General features: G+C 40.7%; 2 protein-coding genes across 7 annotated transcripts in view; one reads left to right on the forward strand and one right to left on the reverse strand.

Moving 5' to 3' along the window:
- Positions 1–2,527: 2,527 nt before the first annotated feature.
- Positions 2,528–8,802, reverse strand: ANAPC13 (anaphase promoting complex subunit 13). Of its 6 annotated transcripts, none has more exons than XM_082625402.1 (3): positions 8,723–8,802; positions 7,282–7,407; positions 2,528–3,553 (listed from the first exon to the last, which is right to left on the reverse strand). In XM_082625402.1, the coding sequence occupies exons 2-3, from the start codon at positions 7,378–7,380 to the stop codon at positions 3,428–3,430; spliced, it is 225 nt and encodes a 74-aa protein (XP_082481528.1). In that variant the 5' UTR covers positions 7,381–7,407; positions 8,723–8,802; the 3' UTR covers positions 2,528–3,427. The 6 variants fall into 6 exon arrangements, with proteins under 6 accessions (XP_082481528.1, XP_082481529.1, XP_082481526.1 ...); XM_082625403.1 differs by lacking the exon at positions 8,723–8,802 and adding an exon at positions 8,459–8,524; XM_082625400.1 differs by lacking the exon at positions 8,723–8,802 and adding an exon at positions 8,316–8,437.
- Positions 8,803–8,848: 46 nt separating this feature from the next.
- CEP63 (centrosomal protein 63) overlaps positions 8,849–22,130 on the forward strand; it is an 89,685-nt gene continuing 76,403 nt past the window's right edge. The window contains exons 1-3 of the mRNA XM_082625399.1: positions 8,849–8,961; positions 16,602–16,670; positions 18,012–18,189. Coding sequence (XP_082481525.1) covers positions 16,627–16,670; positions 18,012–18,189 — 222 coding nt within the window. The 5' untranslated portion in view covers positions 8,849–8,961; positions 16,602–16,626. The remainder of the gene's footprint in view (positions 8,962–16,601; positions 16,671–18,011; positions 18,190–22,130) is intronic.

A 22,130-nucleotide genomic window follows, 5' to 3' on the forward strand; every position in this document is an offset into this window, starting at 1 on the left:
AGATTTTAGGATCAGACAGCCTAGGTTGGAACCCATTTACTATTTGAGTGACTTTAACTTGGAATGAGTTATTCAATTTTAAGCTGCCATCACTTGATCAATGAGGACAATAATATCCACCTTAAAAAGTGGACATGAGGGCTGGAGGTCACGTGTCTAAAACACAAAGAAGCGCTCAGTTAACTGTATTACTGTTACTATATTATTAAGAAGTGGGTTTAAGTTGGACTTCAAAGGATGGGCAGCTCCTGGACCAGATTCTCCATTGCTAGAGGACAGAGGCTGCACCCAGAGTCGTGCGTCTGGCTCAGAGAATTTCCCCCTTGGTCACAGGTTAGCACTCACACTGGGCACCCGAGTCTCTTTTGAACCACACAACCACCATCCGGGGTGCTGGCTTCCTGACACACACCTCTCACCTGGCGCTTGTGGGCAATGACCTCTAAGATACTCCAAGTCCCTCTGCTGCTACCCCCATATTGCTGGTTCAAGCCATCATCATCCCTCACCTGAGCCAAGGCAAAGCTCTCCTGTCCTTCCACTTCTGTGCTTACCTGCTCAAACCCAGAGTGACTTAGGTTAAAAAAAATAAAGCCTGATCAGGCCACCCCTCTTCCTCCTCCTGCCTCCCCACCCACCTTGCTCGGGATGCCAGCTCCACCTGTGAGCTTTATGCAATTTGCTCTTGGCCATCAATCCTCACCCCCTAATTCCTCCCCTGGCTACTCCTACCCATCCGTCAGGTGTTGGCCCACAGACTCAAGGAGGGTACAAGAACTATCATGTTTTCTTATTTTCTTCCGAGCAAATTAAATCTTTTCGGCTCCGTTCTGCTGTGCTGCAGCAGAAATTAGATCTGTGGTCCCTGAGGCATCCTTTCCTCTTTCAGGGTCTCACAAGCATTCAGGATGTTCATCAGTGAGCCTGCAAATGGGCGAGGACCTCTACTCTCCAGTCCATCTGCACCCCTGCTGCTGTCCTCACCGTCAACTCTGAGCGGCCCTTGAAGGAGGTGGTTCCAGTGCTAGGGTGTCTTTGCCCAAGCTGGGAGACTCAGGTTGACCTCAGCTTTCCTTTGGGGCACCCCCGAACCACAAGCTCCTGAAGTTCACCGTCTCCCCGCGTACCAGCAGCCCCTGGGGCGCAGACGTCCACTGCTCCTAAGAGGTTCCTCCTCTCCCTCCCTCCCCTGCCCCCCAAAAGGGGGTAGGGTTGGTTTTGAGCACATGCTCTCTGCTGTGAACAGGAAGCACTGAGGACCTGGCCACTTCCTTGGACAATGGAAAAAATTCAAATACAAAATATTTGAAATTATGTGCTATAAAAGCTACTTATCACAAAGTTTTGCTGTGATTATCTAATCTAAATCAGGTCCCCAGTCATACTCCCTATACCCTGCAATAGTCACTGCTGGGGCCCAGATCCCCTTTGCCCCGTCTGTCTGTGCACCCATTCCCTGTGTTGGCTGCCAGGAGATACACTGTTCCCTGGAGAGCCCTGGCCCCTGGCAATGCCCGGTTATGCCCTCCCTGGGGGGATGGAGGGAGGGCAGAACCAATGGCTGACCACCGCACACTCAACACGAAGGCCTAGAAGATGCTTCCAGGTGGGAAGACGCTTGGTAACATCGTGCTCGGTAGCTCCTGTGGGATCAGGCAGAGGCCAGACTCCAGCTGAAGCCACATCTTTGCTCAGGTCCTTCCCCTGCCCTACCCTGCTTCCCTCACGGATTTCCCCTGAGAGCACAATCTCAATAAATTCCTTGCACAAGAAACTGCTTCAGATTTTGCTTCTAGGAACCTAAGGGACATCTTCTATTTTTTCTTCCTAGCATGTGTCACAATTTAAAATCAAAGATTTGTATGCCTATTGGTTTAGTGCTTGTTTCCCTCTCTAAATGAAGGCAGAAGCCATACTTATTTTGTTCACTGCCATATTCTCAGCACCAAGTGAGGTGCCTCCCATAGAGGAAAGCAACACACATGCTTTGAACTCAAAAGTGACAGGAACCAAGGCGCAGGAACCAACTGGACATATTTCAGTATTTCACATATTTCCCAATACTCCTGGGAGAGGCTGGGTCCACAAGGATGGATTCATATGAACATCTCCTAATATCCAGATGTCAGTGTTTTAGGGATTATATACCACAAATAAAGTTGTAGTGAAGCCCTCATTTAACTAGAACATGGAAGAACTGTGGAATTTTAGGTACTTTAATTTTTTGAAAAGCTTTGTTCTCTCTCGGTATAAAATGTTTTTTCTGAACATCTTAATTCTCTTTTCCACTGGGTTGTCCGTCTTCAGTTATTGAGGGACTGCTGACTTGGGGTCTTTATTCTGAGATAAATGACTTCTAGGCAAGTCACTGATCCACAGGGAGATCAGCCTGGGTGTGTCTGGATGTCAGGTGAGTTGTTACAACCATGTTTCTGATCGAAACCCTAAAATCAGCTCGTTCGTTTTGTGGTACACTTCCTACTCCTAAAAGGTAGGTAAATAAAATGACCCAGTTAAAAAAACGATGAGAAGAGAGATTTCAATTATTCAGTGTTTCCAGTTTTTCACTGAGGGATACAGATGTAAAAGCCAGGGCCTCTTCCCACGGAGTTTACAATCTGGCGAGAGAACAGAAGAGATACCACATAAAAGAGGCAAAGAATTCTAGGAGATAATGTCCATCAGGGCGTTTTTCAAAATACAAGTTCCTTCACAAACCTGTAACTAAATATTGACTCCATGGTGCTTCAGTTATATCTGAAAGGGCTTTGAGAAAGTAAGAAATCCTGTTACTGGATAAAACTAGTGGTCTATCTCGCCTTCCCAGCGGCACCAAAGGAAGCTGTAGGGAGAGCAGGGGTTAACTGTCAAGATAGCTTTTCATTTGTAAATTTATCCAAAGTTTGAAAATATCAAGGGGAACCTTAGGAATCCCAGTAGTCAGTGAATGGGCCATCTATACATCCAGTACATCTACAGACTCCACACACACCCACTCAGATGCTTCTCAGAATGGGGGTATATGAGAAATTAACTCTCATGTCTGGCTTCATTGTTCTTCGCCTTTCCCTCTCATACCTTCAATCACCTGCGTCACAGGACATATATAAGTAGTTGGGAAGCGTTAAACTCTGACAGTAAAGCAAAATCAGAGCTAAAGGCAAATGTTTAATGAATCATGCTCAAATACTAGCTAGTCAGTGAAGAACTTTAGGTTCAAAGGGCCAGATATTCTGCAATCCCAAGAAATCGCAATCAGCTTCTCGTTCAGGTTGAGTATTTTCACATTGCATTTTGTGGCCACAAAATTAGTTGTACATTTTTGAGCGTTGATCTAACACTAGAAGATTCAAATTAGGAGGCTGAAAGGAAACATTTTGTATCTGTGTATTTAAAAAAAATCTGTGGATGAACAAGGAGCCAGGAATCAGTTTCCAATGGGGGGAACGTTCTCATGGAGGTACTGTAAGGCCAAGTCACTCCACTTCATTTCTTGTTCTTTAACAGATTCTGTGGTACCGCCATTGTCCTGTTCAGGTTCAGGAAGCTCATTCTGAAAAGGTACAATGGACATTCAGGACGATGTTACACTCTACGTTAACAAACCCCTTAAAACTCAAAACCACTTGGAATGAAAACCCGTGAGTTCCTAGAAACAGGCAGCATAGAAGCGTATCCTAAGGAAAGAGCTAGAAAATAAAAAATGTGTGGAAACATCACAAGTCTCGCTCAAACGTGCCCCATCCGTCTCCAGCCGGGAGTGATAGCATTATGACTCTGGTACTTGTGTGGCAGGCAGCGCGGCAGAAGGCTCAGGACACAGGCTTCTGGGAGCCACTGGGATCCAAGGCCATGACTCCACCATTTGTTGGGTTACTCAGGCAAGGTATTCAGATGTTTGCAGCCTTTGCTTCCTCTTAGGCAATGAGAGAAAAAAAGTAGTCACCATCTCACAGGACTGCTGTGAGGGCTAAATAAGGAAATGCAGGTCAGGTGCCCAGCACTGCGTGCGGTATCCAGTGCAAGGGCTACCTGTCATCCTTACAAGCGGCTAGGAACACTGAAAAAAGCCAGTACTAAATCTTTTTTTGGGGAAGGCTGCTTTACAGAATACCACCTTTGCTGGCATGTTCCTTAAGCACAAGAAAGGTATTCAAAGCGATCCTGTATCCAATGTGCCTATATTATAACGGAGGTAGGAGCACTGAAAATGTAACACAGTAGATGAGGCTTCCCCCTAGTGGTGGAGCAGGGCAACACAGAACAACATAGCCTACCTGCAACTTTCTTAAAATGGTAAGCCATGGGCCACACTTAGTGTAGAATCTGGGGTAGTTTTCTTATATATTTCCAGTTTTACTGAGATTTAATTTACATATAACATTGTGTAAGTTTAAAATGTACAATGTGATGATTTGATACACATATATATTGTGAAATGATTACTGCGATAAGGCTAGTTAACACATCCATCCCCTTGCATAGTTCACCATTTTTTGGCATGTGGTGAGAAGTTTTTGATAGTTTCCTTGTATTTTAAATTTAAATTTATTACTACTGGAACTGTTTCATACTAGAATTCACTGATACCAATATATTTCTTTTCAGTTATCTGAATTTAGACTTTTTTTTAATGGTAGCAAACTGTCATTCAATATCCAGACTTATGATTTCCCCCTGGACTCCAATGTGCAGTATATGAATATAATAACTTTTTTCCTTCAAAGTGATGTTCAATATGAATAAAATAATTTAATTACAATATGTACAAGTATGTTTGAATCACATCTTGCTCTACAAATACTCAGATTCAAACATACTTGTACAAATTGAAAGGAACTACCATTTTCTCTAAAGCAATATTGCAAAGAGAAAGTTTTGTTTCAATAACTACTTATAGCTGACAAAGCATAAACAAGTCCTTGGTTAATCAATTATTTAATTCAGATATTATTTAATTTCATCTTGTTCTAAAATAACACGTTTTTCATTTGGTCACTATTGTCTCTTGCAATGAATGCCAACATATAAAATTGCATATATGCCTGGAAAACAAACACAAAGTATCATAAAGTATTGTGAACATAACAACCATCTATCGTGGGGTACTGCAAAAATGGCCACAATTCTTTGTAGCCACTCCTATGAAAAGGCACTGTCTACTTCCCCAATCTTGCATTGGGACTGATCATGTGACTTCTTGGCCTAGGCTCCATGAAGCCTTGCAGTTTCCTCATGCTGCTCTTAGAACCCTAAAATGATTGTGAAGTCTGGGCTAGTCTGCAGGATCATGAGACTGTGGCCTAGTCAGCTCATCATCCCAGCCTCCGGCCTGCCTGCTGGCCGACTGCAAAACACCACCAAGTCCAGCAGAGATCAACCGAGCTGGCAAAGATCACAAGACTCTCTCAGCTGAATGACAAAATCATGACATAAATAACGGTTGTTTTAAGCCACTATGTTTTGGGGTTATTTGTTAGGCAGCAGCAAAAGCTAAGGACACAAACATTGCCTTAGAATCACAAGTCCTGGGAAAAAACACAGCTTAGCAACAGGGCCAGGCTACAACTTGGAAGTCAGCATGGAAATCTCCCTCTCCGTCAACCCCTTCCACACAAATGGTCCCCAAATCCTGCTATTGGCATGTCCAGAATTCAGCAATTCCCCTCCACTTTCTTGCTTTTGTTTAGGTCCTCCTCCCTTGTCTAGACACTGCATTAGCTTCCTAATGGGTCTCTTTGCCCTGTCACTGGCCCCTTTCTCCTTGGCACACATTCTCTAACAATGCCGCGAAACTGCTTTTCTAATATATTTGAGCATGGCAGATCTCTACTTTGAAGACCACTCACTCCTGGATATCCTCAGGATGAGGGCTAAGCATGGCATCAAATGCTCCTCTCAAAATTGGGTCCAAGACCGACTTTTCTCCCTACCTTTTATGAGAAGTATATCCTCCATCCACACTGAATTGCCTCACCATCTCCCAAAGCAGTTTACAACTCTGAGCCTTTCCTCCCTATGACCAGCTTAAATGTGATTTTTCTCTCTGAAGCCCTTCCTGATGCCCACCAGGCAATCAGCCACTTCTTACACTACATAGCTGTTCACAACCCTCACTTAGAACACTTACGATTACAATTATTTATTGATATATGTGGCCTCTCTAGACTCCGAGGGGCAGAAACTGTGCTTATGTTTACCAAGTCTTAAGGCACACAGTAGGCTTCAAGAATTGCTTGCGGAATGAAGGAACCACCACCGGATAGGATCTGGAGCCTCACAGACTTCGGTGTGAAGTCCAACTTATTGGCTACCAACCTTTGGGCAAGTTCCCCTCTTTGATCCTGTTTCCTTCCTGTACAGTGGGTAGAACACCACCACCCTTGAAGGGTGTTTTAAGGATACAGGTAATGTCTGTCAGATTTCAAACTTGGTCTATGACACAAAACAGGTGTTCAGTAAGTAGAGCTATAATTCTCATTATGCTCTTTTGACTATTTTTCTAAACTTGAACTAAGCTGTTGCTTGTTATTTGTTATGTGTATTATTCACTGAACATGTTACCTCTTATTCTTAGATGAAAATGTAAATGGCAGCGGCACACGGTCCGCCTGCAAGCTCTATTTTATTAATGGCTCTTTGCAATTGGCAGGCTCTAAAGAAAAACAGTCTCTGTTCTCCTTGCTAGGCCTCTGTGACATAAATAGGATTTTTAATAAATATTTATTCAAGCAAAATGTTTAGATCACTTATTACGTGAGGTTTAACAAACTCACTGCAGGAGAATTTTCCAGAGGTCAGGAAAGAAAAGAGCGTGATGGTCTAAATGCAAAAGAAGAAAAGCCAGGTCTCTTCCAAATATTTTCCAGGGAACCTAGAATAGGTATGTGTTCCAAAAATGTGTGTTTCTAAAAATGTCAACTGACAAACCACAGGTAGAGAAGAAATAAAGTGCATATGCCACTGCTTCTTGTTCCTCCTCATTGTGTGCGTTAAACTTTCACCATCTGGTTGACTAGCTTTGGTGTGGTGGACAGAACATGGCTCAGAAGACCTGGGTTCTAGTTCTGGAATGACCCCCTAACTGAGCTGGTCACGTCAGCCCTCTGAACCACGTTTCTCTTCAAAGTCAAGCTAAATGTTCTCTAGAAGCTTCTAGAGTTAGAGGACTCCACAGCTTTGATTTCTTTGCCTTACTAGTCTGTCTTGATATCCTACCCCTACTAGGGTCTACCAGATCATACCTTTAACCTATCACCCTCAGCACAAATCACAGCCTACCAGTGGTATTGCAACATCCTCATAAGGTAGCTTGTCTTCTCGCCAAGCATCGTCAATCAAATCCAAGATCCTTCCGTCTCTCTGTACCTCGCTGTCCATTCTCCTGGAGCTTTGATCTTGCCAGATCTGTAAGCCAAAAAGATTATTTCTTAAACATGAAGACGGAGGAGATGTTGTAATCTAGCAGTAGGGTTCTCCAGGCTTTTTAGCCTGGATGTGAATTGTGGCATATCACCCTGGGAAAGACTCATCTCATCTGAGTCAGGTTGCAGTTTATTTATAAGACCATAGTCCCTCCCAGCTGATCTTCCCAGTCACACACAGATTCCACCTTTCTGTAAAGTCTTCTCAGATCACTCCAGCTTCAGCACACATTCTGCCCTTGACCGGTTCCTTCTGGTCCTTATGATCCACTCAACAAGTTAGGTCGGCTTCGTGACTGATTGCTCAGGCATTACTGTTTCCAATTGCTGTGTGTAAATTTTGTATCAATGACTCAGCATAGCGTTCCCCAATCTGGCCTCGATCTTTTCCCACCTGTCCCTCTTCCAAACACCTCTAACCCTGTCATACTTACAACCTTTGCACTTAAAGGTCTCTTTGCCCCACCACTAACACCTACTCTTCCTTCCAAACTCAAAGTTGGGCGTCAGCTCATCGGGGTCAATATCCCATTTCCAGAATTAGGCGCTAAGGCGCCTTCACTCTTCAGGAGCTGTAAGGGTGGAAAGCATAAGGCGTGCAATGACCAGGACACGGCCACCATCCCAAGCACTTTGCCACACTTGCCAGAATAAGCCATTACCATTTTCCTGAACAATTTTTTTTTTAAACATGTGACTATCCCAATGGTTGGAATGCACTATCTTGTTCCTTTTTTCCCCAGCTAACCCTCAGTCAGTCAAAAAACTTAGCTCCCAGGTCGCCTCCTGCACGAGCTTTCTCTAAGCGCCAAGGAGAACGCGGTCCCCGCCCCTCCGCGGGCCCCATAGTTCCCTGGGCGCAGTGAATGGTCCCCATCGGGAGCTTGTTACATTGCCCGCCACAGGGTCTTCCCAGACAGGCGGTGCGTACGTTCCCCGGCGCAGGGCAGTTTTATCCATCTCTGTTTTAGAGCTCTGCAAACGCGTAGTTACAGTAGCAAAGCTAGAACGCCTTTTCCCGCGCTAAAACTGACCCTCGCAGGCCACCACCATCCGTACAGGTGTGGGAGGCGGCCCCACAGCCGCGGCTTCCGGCCCGAGGCAGGATATACCAAATGCGGCAGTGGGGGAAGCCCAGGACCGCCGCTTAAGTCCCTTTCCACCCCTCCCGACGTGCGGTGACGGGACTGGTTATGAGGATGAGGTGAAGAGAACGGCCTCGGCCAAAAGGAGCAGCATAAGTCCGAACGCGCTCCCGCTTCTCCAAGACCTAGGCTAGGGGCGCGGGAAACCCTTACCAGCACCCGGCCCAGCGCGGCGCCCGCCTCCAGCGGACCACACCCTCAGTGTCACGTGACCAGCACGGTCTTCTCTCAGAATTCCAGACATGGGTGAGCCCATTTGCAGGCGCGGAGGGGGAGTCAGGGAGGGTGTTGCTTCAATTAAAAGCGAGGGGGCAGTGGGCGGAACGAACGTGCAGACGACTGTGGCTGGACGTTAGGTTGGCGGTGACGCGCGTGCGCGCCCCCGGCCGGAGGTAACGGCGGGAAGCTTCGGGGGCGCGCTCGCGGCGTCCCCGTAACCGCATGTGCGAACGTCGGACGGGAGAGGGGCGGCAGTGTCCACAGGCATCCCTGGCTGCGGTGGGGCCGCGTTCCGAGCGGTCGTATGGCCCGCGTCCGCCCCGGCGCCCCACCCCTCGGCCTCGCCGCGGACCCGCGAAGCCAGATATGGCCTCCCCCAGCGCACTGTATGGGCCAGCCACGTGGTCAGCCCTTCCCCGGAGGCTGGGCCGGCAGGAGGGCTGCAGGGTGGGCGAGCTGCTCATCTTCCCCGGGCGGAGTCGGCCGCGGGCCAGTCTTCCACTTCAGGGGAGAGACCCCCGGCCCAGCCCTCCCGCCTGGGCTGCCTCATCTGGTTAGCTTCCTAACATTGTTGAGACTTAGGTCTTTGATGGCAGGTGATAGCGGTTCATTTATGGGTGGGAAGTTTAGCAAGTTGTAAAAAGTGAGTTGATTTAAAAGCCTTAATGTTAGTACATTAGGTACGGAAATGTGGCAGAAATCATGAAGGACTGAAGTTGGGGAACCCTGAACTTATGGATTGCTCCATTCAAATCAGGGGTGGGAAATAGATGATGAAGTAAGGGAATAAAAGGAACGGGTTCTTAGAATACTTTAATCATGAAGGTATTTGAAGGCAGTAAATCTCGGCTCATAATGTGTTTTTTTGTTTTGTTTTGCTTTTTTAATGTCTCTTACAACGTCAGGGTAAAGATGAGCTTGCTCTCAGCGACTAGTCTTCATTTACAGTTACAGCACTCTTGCGGAGTAGTTTTCCTTGAGCCTTACAGACGATTCCTAAGCCAGTCTTAAACATTTTTTTCTTCCTTTAATAAAAGCAGTATTGTAGGATTTGTGCCCTGTAGTTATACAGTTCCCCACATGCTTGCATTTAATTTTATTTTCTAGATACGAAGAGGAAATCATAAGGATCGTTAACTACATGTTACCTTCAAATATTTATATTTATATTGATCATAGCTGTAGCTTAATGATATAACAAAGGGTATGTATTTTCTTATTTGGAATGCAGTATCATCTTTAGGTTGATTTTTATCCTGAGTTTCTTGCCTTTTGACTATATCATTACCAGTGATCAGTATGGTAAGAATGACTGAAATTAAAGTGGGTTAGATATTTATAAACATTCACTTACACTGCTCTTTAAAATGTATTCAGGTTTTAACAATTATTTGTAGTTATTGTATATGTTAATTGTACTGATGCCACTTGTCTCCCATTAAAAGGTAGAACACCTTTGCTTGTTCCTTCCCGTTCTCACTTATGTAGTAGTGGTGGCAGATGGTGACAGCGTCAGTGGTCCAGTTTATCAGAGCTTCCTACTTTTAAACATATGTCAACTTGATTTGAAATTCAGCTAAAGCCAACATTGACCTGGACTTCAGGAACTGAATTTTTGGTTTTTATGTTACTTTAGGTTTTTTTTCTTCAAGAACTAAGTTTGTGTTTTCGGTTTTACAAAACCACAGTATTGTCATCACATCTATGAAAATTAATAAAAATCCCATAATGTCAATATTCAGTCTGGGTTCAGGTTTCCCCACCTGTCCCATACATGTATTTTTATAAGTAGCTTGTTTGGATCAAAATCCCATAGAGATCCACGTGTTGCATTGAGTTGATAACACCTTTTCAGTCTTTTTTAGTATAGCAGTTTCATTGCCTCTCTTTTTTCCCTTAACATTCTAGATTTAGTTGATTGCATCCACATGGTATCCTTTAACTTGTACATCTATTCCCTTTATTCCCTCTAAACTGGTAGTAAGGTCTAGAAATGCACTGTCCAGTATAGTAGCTATCAGCCATTGGTGGCTATTTAAATGAATTAAAATGAAATAAAGCTAAAAATTTCAGTTCCCTAGTTGCATTGGCCACATTTCAAGGGCCCAATAGTTGGGTGTATATGTAAAATATTTCCATAATTGCATAAAGTTCTGTTGAACAGCACTGATCTAGAAGCTTGATCAGATTCAACCTTGACTTTTTTTGTGGGGGTGAGGGCAGGGCAAGATTTCATCGGTGGTGCACAACACTCCAGAGAGGCACCTGATGTCTGAGTTTTCTCTCTGTGATGTTAAAATTGAGCATCGTAGTGGGTTCAGGTGTTGTCAGCCCAGTCCATCCATCATGAAATTCTCCATGAGCCTTTCACTTAATGGTGAGCTCCTTTCATGGATTTAGGTTGCCTGTATCCACTATTGCATTGGTGGTTGCAATACGGTGATTTTCTGATTCTGTCATTCCTCAGCATTTATTAGCTGGAAATTTTTTATGAAGAAGAACTTTTTATATCACCAGCTATTTGACTACCCCACCAGCTATTTGAAATACAGTTTGTATAGGAAAGGCAAGAAAAATGCTTAATTCTTTCCCTCTATTTTCAGAGCACAGTAATGAGTTGGTGGCCTAGCAACCTCCAAAGGTAACCATGAGGGTTTTGCCTTTTTTTTTTTTATCATCATGAAATTATAGACTTGAATATATTTAAACTGTTTCAACCTACTGCAGTCTTTTTTTTGGGGGGGGGTACTCAAGTTGTCCTGTTGTTGACGAGTGGCAGCCTGTTTAAGTTGGCTTCTGTCCACTTTGATATGACCAGTAATCTTTTGAGAGTTTCCTTGTTTTCTGGTAAAACATCTTCCTGGCTCATTTAAACATTTCTGGCCACCAAGAAGCCCTGGTTCCTTTCAGTGGGAGATGGTGTTTAGAGACCAGTCTGGGTGCTGAGGTACTCTTGCTACTAGATTGGTCACTGGTTTTAGGATTTACAGTGGCCAAAGTTAGGAAATATGTACATTTTTTAAAAAGAGAAATATCCAGAATTCACACTGATATCTCCAATTTAATTTCATAGTTTTTTTTAAACACCTGATTTTATATTTGTATCTTTTTCTCTTTTGCCTATTAACATACTTTTTCTGTATTATATATAATGCTTTCAAATTAATGATACCAATTTTACTATTAATAATATGATTCCTGAGTGATGTTTAGGGTTTCTCTATAGTACGTTTTTGTCCTTAGTATATATCCCAGTTGGAATATGTACAGTAAAATTGTTGCATTTTAAAACAAATGAAACAATTTGTTATATGGTAAGGGTGCCAACTTGATATCTAGTTGATAGTTGATTTATTTCATTTTGTTTCCAATATTTTTCAATACTGCTTTTTTTTTTCCAACTGGATTTCTTTCATTATATTATAAAACATTAGCATAGTGCCTATAAAACAAGTAGCTGTTAAGGTATACATCCAGACAAGATTAGCTTCCTGTTTTCTCTACCCTGACTATTTCCCTTCCTTATAGGTATCATATTTACCACCTTTGAGCTTATCCTTCCAGAAGAACAAATACACTATATATATTATATATTTATATAATATATCCTTAATATATTCTGACATTTATATTATACATAATATATATAATATATAATTTATATTTATGTAATATATATAATATATATCTATAATTTTCTCCCTTTCTTAGGTAAAAAGTAGTGTTTGCATATACTGTTTTGTATCTTGCTTTTTTCATCTAATATTATATTCCCTGTAGAGCCCACCATAGAAGTATGTAGAGATCATTTTCCGTTTTCACAGCTTCATAGTATTATTCCATTGGTGGATGAATATTCAACTAGTTCCCTGTCGATAGGCATTTGTGTTGTTTCCTACAAATAGTCCTGCGGTGTATATCCTTCTGCATGTATGGTTTTGTATTCTTGCCAACATATGTTTGGGATAGATTCCTAGAAGTGACATTGTTGGATCAAAGGGTAAATGCATATATATCAGTTGCTAAGTATTGCCAAAATTTCCTCTATAGTAGTTGTACCGTTTTGCATTCCTACCTACAGTGTATGTGAATGCCTATTCCCATAGCCTTGTCATCAGAGTGCATTTTCAAACTTAATTTTTCATTAATCTAATACAGAAGAAAGGGTAACTCAGTGTAGTTTAAATTTGTGTTTCTCTTATTGTAAACAAGGTTGAGCATGTTTTCATATGTTTAAGGTCATTTGCATTTCTTTTTATGAGAACTCTTTGTTCATTCCTTCTGCACATTTTTCTATAGATTTTTATTTTTCCTTCAGTTTTTAGAAGCTCTTTATATATTTGGTTAATTAACCCCTTGTGATAAAACTTTCAAGTAATGTCATTTATCTTTCAGCTTTGCTTACAGCATTTTTCCCATGTAAAAGTGTAGTTTTGTCTACTAAGATTTCTTAGTCTTAGCCCCTTATTCTTTCTGGATTTTGAGTCATAGTTTGGACAGTGTTTTAAAATTTCATTTTTATTTTGGAAAATTTCTTTGATACTTTATCTGATAATTTTTTTCCCTTAAATTTAAATAGAAGCCTTTCTGGGCAGTCATAAATGATACTGATTATTTATTGGAGCAGGCACAGTTTATCAGTCATAGTATATCTGTCATAGCCATAGATCTTTGTAATCACAGTAACACCAAGGCAGGTAAGGGACAAAGCATTGTTATCTTCCTTTAAATGAGACTTGATGAGTAGGCATATTCCTTCTCTTAGTACACATATCTAACCAGAGTTTTTATTTTCTTCCTGTGTCCCATTTTGTGAGTAATTTGATCTTGGGTGCATACCCAGGATATTTTTACTGATCTTTAAAATAAAGAGGTTAAATTGGAGCCCTTTGGGTTCTTTCTAGCTCTTAAATTCCAATATGTTAATGAATATCAAAGATTTTCCCATTACTAGATACCCTCTTTGTTTTTTTTTTGTTTTTTTTTTGGTTGTGCTGGGTCTTCGCTGTGGCACGCGGGCTTCTCTAGTTGTGGTGTGCAGGCTTTAGTTACCCTGCGGTATGTGGGATCTTAGTTTTCCGACCAGAGATTGAACCCGCATCCCCTGCATTGGAAGGCGGATTCTTAACCATTGGACCACCAGGGAAGTCCCTAGGTAACCTCTTTGGATTCTTTTTTCCCTAAGATTTAAAGTATGTTTTCCCTGCTTCCCAGACTTGGTAAAAAAGCCTGTATTTCCTTTAACCATTTTATTCTAGATTTCACTGATTTAAAGTAGTCTTCATTCGAAACGAGAGTTTTAATTATAACTTCTGTTTGTTGAAATCTTGGTCTAACTGCAGAAATGACTAAGAGTGTCCTGTACCAATTGTAGAGCTACACAGTTTCCATTTAACTACATTAACATTTCATGTTAGTGGCAAGGAGCAGCAGATTATCAAACAGTAATTGCTTAAATTTGTATTTATTTGGATAAAGAATAAATTTTATATACTTACCACATGGCACAGGCAAAAAAGAAAGCAAGTGATGTAGTGCATGAGCTGAATGAGGGTCAGGTTGGTTAGGAAAGGAGTCAGTGATATAGCTATGAGAAACTCGGATGAGAAAAGTCCACAGCAGATCTGAGTCCTTGCTATTTACCTGATGCTCAGGAATGAGAAATGATGGTTGTCAGCTGCTCGAGGAGATGGTGAACGTATTGTTAAAAGATCATTGTATATTAGTAAGATTATTTTCCACAGAGAATGTTACTGGTTCCTCCCCACCCCATCCCCACCTTTTTTTTTTTTTTTTTTTGTTAAACAGAGATCTCCTTAACCAGGTCTTGGACCAAGCGTTTAATTTCTGAAATGGCTGTTTTCCCCTCTGTGGACTGGTGTCACTGTTGTGCCACTGCCACCTGGTGGCCATGGTGGTGACATCATAGTCAAGTTTGTGTGTTTTTTCCTGTGTCCAGACTTTTCAATTTGGTTTGATTTTGTTTATGCCAAGAACACATTATTAAATCAAAAGAAGATACGCTGATGTATTTTAAGATCTGGAATACTGTAAAATATAAAAAGATTGCACATTGGCTGGAACTTAGGAGTCACATTGCCTAGGTTTGAATCCTAGGACTGTGGTTTGTAGTTTACCATAATCAACTTATTTAATCTTCTGAGCCTCAGTTTCCTCAAAGTAATACTAGTTATGTTTTAAATTTGTTATGAAGATTGAATCTGACAATACAGGCAGGCAGAACAGTTGAGCATTCAGTGACTTTTAGCTTCTATTATAAATATTCCTAATTACTAAATAATATCATCCAGAAAATATATTAATGTATTATACGTTACTAAATCTGTTTCTAATATATATTACTAAATGTATTTTTTTAAGAATAACATGACCTAAAGGAGTATACTTTTACTAATGATAGTTTTGAATAACTGTAGTAGCTCTGTCCTTAGGAAGAACACTTTCCTACGTATTTAATAAATATCCATGTCGAGTTGTCAGGAGCATGATGCAGAATATATGTAATTGGCTATTAGAATCCCATTAAAAAGCTGGAAGAAACCTTGCAGATTATATAGGTCATGCTTCTTACTTTATAGCGGCACAAACTGAAGTCCAAGGACACAAAGCTACTTAGTTGCAGAGCAGGACTCTCTCCTGGGTTTCCATCTACATGGTACTGTGTGAACTGTGTCCTGCCTCTCAGTTCCCCAGAGTGGATCGAAACACAGAATCTGCGTCCTGTTGTAACTGACTGTATCATTGTTTGAAAGAAAGTGGAATAGACCATGAAAACATTTTTCTTTAGGTTTTTATTTTGTCTAATGTTGGTGAAATACAAAGGATAAACCAACTGGAAAGAAATCCTCTCTGCCACATGTGTGCATGAACAGTTATTTAGTACTCCTGTTAGTAACTTTAGAAATAGGTGCAAATAACGTGTAGTGGTTGTATTTTCCAGTCTTCTCATTCTCCTGTGTCTCTGTTTTATCTCCCTTCCCTTCTTTCTCTGCTAGACTCTTCTCTGTAGTTCTCCAGCTATGACCAGCTTGCATAGGGGGATAGGTGAAAAGGGAGGGGAATTGAGATACGTTCAGCCAAAAGCATTCAGCACAGGCCAGGTTGAAATGCTACTCTAAGCCCTGGAGCTGCAGGCGTGAAAAAAACTGGTTTTCTACCCTTGACGGTTGAATAGTAGGGGAAAAAGGTGTGCAAAAGGACATTTCCAGGGTGGTGTAACTCCTATGAAAGAACCTGTTAAGGACTGGGAGCAATGAAGTGCAGAGGAGGGAGGGCCCACGTAGCTGCCTCTTAGGTGAGGGAGGGTGTTCTAGGAGCTTCATGGGCCTGTCATCTAGAAGGTGAATAGGATCTCCCATGATGGACCAAGAAGTTGACGCGCAGGGCATTTAACCTTTTTACAATATCTCTTTATAAGAAACTACACGTTTCCTCTGACCTCTCAATTTGTTAGTGTCAGTGTTCCTCTGTTGCGAGCACCCCATCTCCACCCAGGCCCACTCTTACATGAAGAAGTAGGGACGTGACAGTGAGGTATTTGATTTCAGTCGTGCAGGGGGGAGTGTCAGTGGCAATTCAGATCATTTTAAATTGTTTTGTTTTAGTCTGAAATGTGTTTGGTTCTAGTATTTCTTGAAGAGATATTCCTTGACTGCTTCTACAGTCATCTTAAGAAGTGCTGCATTTTCTCATTGTTATTTGTATGCTTTCATTCACATTCTTAAGTTTGTAAGTTGGAATGTTAGAACATAAAAAATGAATTTTCTCCTGACAGAGTTCTTTGCTTTCCCAGTTGCCAAAACAAAGGGGATTTGGCGATGGAGGCTTTGTTGGAAGGAATACAAAATCGGGGACATGATAGGTAAGTTTGCTTTGACCTTAAGCTTCTCACTGAGTTTAAAAAGCATGTCTGAGTTATGCCTCTGACCATTTTGTGCTTTGGGTACAGAAGCAGAAGTGTGAGCAAAATCTAAGCTGATCCATGTCATGTTTGTAGACAGTATCTCTCCTTGGGGTGTTTCCCTCATCTCAGCAGTGTGAAGCTGGATGCTTACTATCATCCCAGTTAAATTTTCTGCTTTTAAAAAGCAAAAGGCTATAGAGGTTTTGTGACACTAAGGTCAAATGGTTTTTTTTTTTTGGTAAGTATTTAAGCCTTAGGAGTTATCTCTCTGTGGCCATTCCCGGAAATCTCTGAATCCAATACATCTATGTCCACTTCTGTTTCTACCTTTGTAACATCTGGCATCTCCTGAAACATTGAAGGACATCAGTAAGTTTACAACAATAAGATAGGATGCGGTAAGTTTCTAATAATAAGTTGGAAAGAAATCGTTGGAATAAATTTGGCTCAAGGATGGAGGTTCTTAAAACAGCTTTTAAAATTGTATTGTCATTTTCCCAATAGCCTACTTGTTTCCAAAGCTTTTTATTTTATTTGACTAGCTGAGAATGTGACATACGCTTTCCTGGATTCTTCCTGAAAGCTTCCCTAAAATGCTACAGAAGAGCTAGTTGTTGGTTGTGGAAGTCTCACTCACAAACCAGACTTCAAACATAAACCTCACGTTTGACCAGTTGACTTAGGCTTTAGGTCGGCTACTGGAGGAAGACAAACTTCCGTGGAATAAGTGATCATCTTATGTGAGCATTAAAAGGAAAAGCTCAGAGATCCTGTTCTCTGCTTCTGATAATTTATTTGTTGACACTGTTCCACTTTAGGTAGCTTTACATCTGCTATATTTTATTATTTTTATTTATTTTATTTTATTTTATTTTTCTTCTTCTTTTTTTAAGACCATACTTCATTCAGACTTCTTTTGCTTTTTTAAAAATTTTTATTTATTTATTTATGGCTGTGTTGGGTCTTCGTTTCTGTGCGAGGGCTTTCTCTAGTTGCGGCAAGTGGGGGCCACTCTTCATCGCGGTGCGCGGGCCTCTCATTATCGTGGCCTCTCCTGCTGCGGAGCACAGGCTCCAGACGCGCAGGCTCAGTAATTGTGGCTCACGGGGCCAGCCGCTCCGCGGCATGTGGGATCCTCCCAGATCAGGGCTCGAACCCATGTCCCCTGCATTGGCAGGCAGACTCCCAACCACTGCACCACCAGGGAAGCCCCTACATCTGCTATATTTTTACATGTGAAAGATGAAAAGCCACTTGGAGATATGTTCTATGTTCTTAAGGGTCTGTCCTTATTTATAGGGGATTTTTGACATCCTGTGAAGCAGAACTACAGGAGCTCATGAAACAGATTGACATAATGGTAGCTCATAAAAATTCTGAGTGGGAAGGACAGACACATGCTCTAGAAACTTGCCTGGACATCCGTGAACGGGAACTTAAGGCTCTCAGGAGTCAGATGGATATGAAACACAAAGAGGTAAAGCAGATGATTTGCTACTCTTTTTGATATTTTCACCTTACCTTTTATAATAAATATGTTTCTTAAATATTTGTTGAAGAAAGCATTTAAAAATTTTTGAATTCAATTTATTTAAAACAAAACAATACACAGTTCACTCATTCCTCCCACCACCCGATCCAAGCTTTGTCTCTTGCAGTCACCAATCTGTTCTCTATATCTATGGGCTTATTTTTTGTTTGTTTCTGTAGATTCTACATGTAAGGGAGATCATACAATATTTGTCTTTCTTTGTCTGAATTATTTCAGTTAGCGTAATGCCTTCAAGGTCTATCCATGCTGTGGCATATGGCAACTTTTTTTTTTTATGGCTGAATAATATTCTTTATGTGTGTGTGTGTGTGTGTGTGTGTGTGTACCACAGTTTCTTTTTTTTAAATATAAATTTATTTATTTTATTTTTGACTGTGTTGGGTCTTCGTTTCTGTGCGAGGGCTTTCTCTAGTTGTGGCAAGCGGGGGCCACTCTTCATCGCGGTGCGCGAGCCTCTCACTGTCGCGGCCTCTCTTGTTGCAGAGCACAGGCTCCAGACGCACAGGCTCAGTAGTTGTGGCTCATGGGCCCAGTTGCTCCGCGGCATGTGGGATCTTCCCAGACCAGGGCTCGAACCCATGTCCCCTGCACTGGCAGGCAGATTCTCAACCACTGCACCACCAGGGAAGCCCCCCACAGTTTCTTTATCCATTAATTCATCAATAGATACTTAGGTTGTTTCTACATCTTTGTTATTGTAAATAAAGCTGCAGTGAACAGGGGGATGCATATATCTTTTTGAATTAATGTTTTTTTGTTTTCTTCAGATAAATATCCAGAGTGGAATTACTGGATCATATGGCAGTTCTATTTTTAATTTTTTGAGGCATCTCCATACTATTTTCCATAATGGTTGCACCAACTTAACATTCTCACCCAAGTGTACAAGGGTTCACTTTTGTCCACACCCCTGCCAACACTTGTTATTTGTTGTCTTTTTGATACTAGCCATTCTGCAAGGTGTGAGTTGATATCTCTGTGGTTTTGATATGCATTTCCTGGATGATTAGTGATGTTGACCATCTTTTTCATGTACCTGTTGGTCATCTGTATGTCTTCTTTGGAAGACTGTCTATTTGGATCTTCTGCCCATGTTTTCAGTGGATAGTTTGTTTTTTTGCTATTGAATTGTAAAAGTTCTTTGTATATTTTGGATATCAGCCCCTTGTCAGATACATGATGTGCAGTTATTTTCTCCCATTCAATAAGTTGCCGTTTCATGTTGTTGATGATTTACTTGGCTGTGTAGAAGCTTTTTAGTTTGATGTAGTCCCACTTGTGTAGTTTTGCTTTTGCTGCTTTTACTTTTCTTGCTTTTGCTTTTGGTGCAGATTCAAAATATCATCACTAAGACCTATATCAAGGAGCTTACTGCCTATGTTTTCTTCTAGGAGTTTTATGGTTTCAGGTCTTATGTTCAAGTCTTTAATCCATTTTGAGTTAATTTTTGTGAATGGTGTAAGTTAGTGGTCCAGCTTCATTCTCTTGCATGTGGCTGTCCAGTTTTCCCAACATCATTTATTGAAGAAATTGTCCTTTCCCCATTGTATATTCTTGGTTTATTTGTCATAAATTAATTGACCATATATGTGTGAGTTTATTTCTGCTATCTCTATTCTCTGTTCTGTTCTATCGATCTAAGTCTCTGTTTTTATGCCAACACAGTACCGTTTGTATGTAGTAATAGCCTTATAATATACTTTGAAGTTAGGGAGTGTGGTGCCTCCAGCTTTGTTCTTCTTTCTCAGGATTGCTTTGGCTATTCAGTTCCATGCAAGTTTTAGGATTTTTTGTTTTATTTGTATAGAAATGCCATTGGAATTTTGATAGGGATTACACTGAATCTGTAAATTGCTTTGGATAGTATGGCAGTTTTAAAATATTGATTCTCAATCCATGAGCATAGAATATCTTTCCATTTATTTGTGTCTTTTTCAGTTTCTTTCATTAATGTCTTGTAGTTTTGAGTATACAGATCTTTCACCTCCTTGGTTAAATTTATTCCTAGGTATTTTATTGTTTTTGATGCAGTTGTATATGGGATTGTTTTCTTAATTTCTCTTTTTGATAGTTTGTTATTATTAAAAAAAATAGATTTTTGTGTATTGATATTGTGTCCAGTAACTTTATTGACTTCATTTGTTAGTTCTGTTCGTTTGTGATAGAGTCTTTAGGGTTTCCTAGTGTTTTCATGTGATCTGCAGACAGGGAGTTTTACTTCTGCCTTTTCAATTTGGATGCCTTTTCTTGCCTAACTATTCTGGCTAGGATTTCCAATACTATGTTGAATAGAAGTGGTAAGAGTGGACATCCTTGTCCTGTTCCTGATCTTAGAGGAAAAGCTTTGAGCTTTTCAACATTGAGTATGATTTAGCTGTAGGCTTGTCATATATGACCTTAACTACATTGAGGTATGTTTCCTCTATACCTGCTTTTTTGAGAGATTTGAGATTTTATTATAAATGGATTTAAATTTTGTCAGATGCTTTTTATGCATCTGTTGAGATGATCATATGATTTTTGTCTTCATTTTGTTAATGAGGTGTATCACACTGACTGATTTACAGATGTTGGACCATCCCTGTATCCTTGGAATAAATTTCACTTCATCATTGTATATGATCCTTTTAATGTGTTGCTGAATTCAGTTTGCTAATATTTTGTTGAGAATTTTTGCATCTATGTTCATCGGGGATATTAGCCTGTAAAAAGAAATTTTTTTTTGTTTGGTGGCACTCTTGTCTGGTTTTGGTATCAGGCTAATACTGGCCTCATAAAATGTGTTTTGAAAAGATTCCACCTCTTATATTTTTTGGAAGAATTTGAAAAAGCTTGATATTAATTCTTCTTTGAATGTTTGGTGGAATTCACCAGTGAAGCCATTTGGTCCTGGACTTTTATTTGTTGAGAGAGTTTTTGTTTACTGAATTGATCTGCTTGCTGGTAAGTGGTCTGTTCAGATTTTCTATTTCGTCATGATTCAGTCTTAGTAGCTTATATGTTTGTCAGAGCTTCTTCACTTCTTCTAGTTTGTCCAATTTGTTGGCATGTAATTTTTCATAGTAGTCTGTACGATCCTTTGTACTTCTGTGGTGTCGCTTGTAATATCTCCTCTTTCATTTCTGACCTACTTGAGTTTTTTCTCTTTTTTTTCTTGGTGAGTCTAGCTGAGGTTTTGTCAATTTTATTTCTCTTTTCACAGAACTAACTCTTAGTTTCATTGATCTTTTCTGTTGTCTTTTTAGTCTCTAGTTCATTTATTTCTGCCCTAATTTACTAACTTTGGGCTTTATTTGTTCTTTTTCTAGTTCCTTAAGGTGTAGTTAGGTTGTTTGAGGCTTTTCTTGTTTCTTGAGGTAGGTGTTTATCGCTATGAACTTCCCTCATAGAACTGTTTTTGCTGCATTCTGTAAATTTTGGCATGTTACATTTCCATTTTGTTTTTCTTAAGGTATTTTTTTATTTCTCTTTTGATTTCTTCTTTGCCCATTGGTTATTCAGTAGCATGTTGTTTAATCTCCACATATTTGTGTATTTCCCATTTTTCTTTGTGTAATTTCTCATTTCATACCATTGTGGTTGGAAAAGATGCTTGATATGATTGCAGTCTTCTTAAATTTATTAAGACTTGATCTGTGGCCTAACATATGACCTATCTTGGAAGATGTTCCATATACACTTGAGAAGAATGTGTATTCTGTTGCTTTTGGATAGAATGGTCTATAAATACGTGTTAAGTCCATCTGGTTTAACATGTTGTTTAAGGCTGATGTCTCCTTATTGATTTTCTATCTGGATGATCTTTCCATTGATGTAAGTGGGATATTAAAGTTCCCTACCTTTATTGTATTGCTGTCTATGTCTCC

This window comes from Mesoplodon mirus (assembly GCF_964341445.2).
Source record: "Mesoplodon mirus genome assembly, chromosome: 6".
Lineage (NCBI taxonomy): Eukaryota > Metazoa > Chordata > Mammalia > Artiodactyla > Ziphiidae > Mesoplodon > Mesoplodon mirus.

What these genes read in the sequence shown, in the direction of transcription:
- ANAPC13 (XM_082625400.1), bottom strand. Translation starts at nt 8,384, where the DNA reads ATGGATAAAACTGCCCTGCGCCGGGGAACGTACGCACCGCCTGTCTGG. An exon ending in AAGACCCTGTGGCGGGCAAT is followed by an intron (nt 7,408 to 8,315) that starts GTAACAAGCTCC and finishes TTTGGCTTACAG; the next exon opens with ATCTGGCAAGATCAAAGCTC. An exon ending in AGGATGTTGCAATACCACTG is followed by an intron (nt 3,554 to 7,281) that starts GTAGGCTGTGAT and finishes GTACCTTTTCAG; the next exon opens with AATGAGCTTCCTGAACCTGA.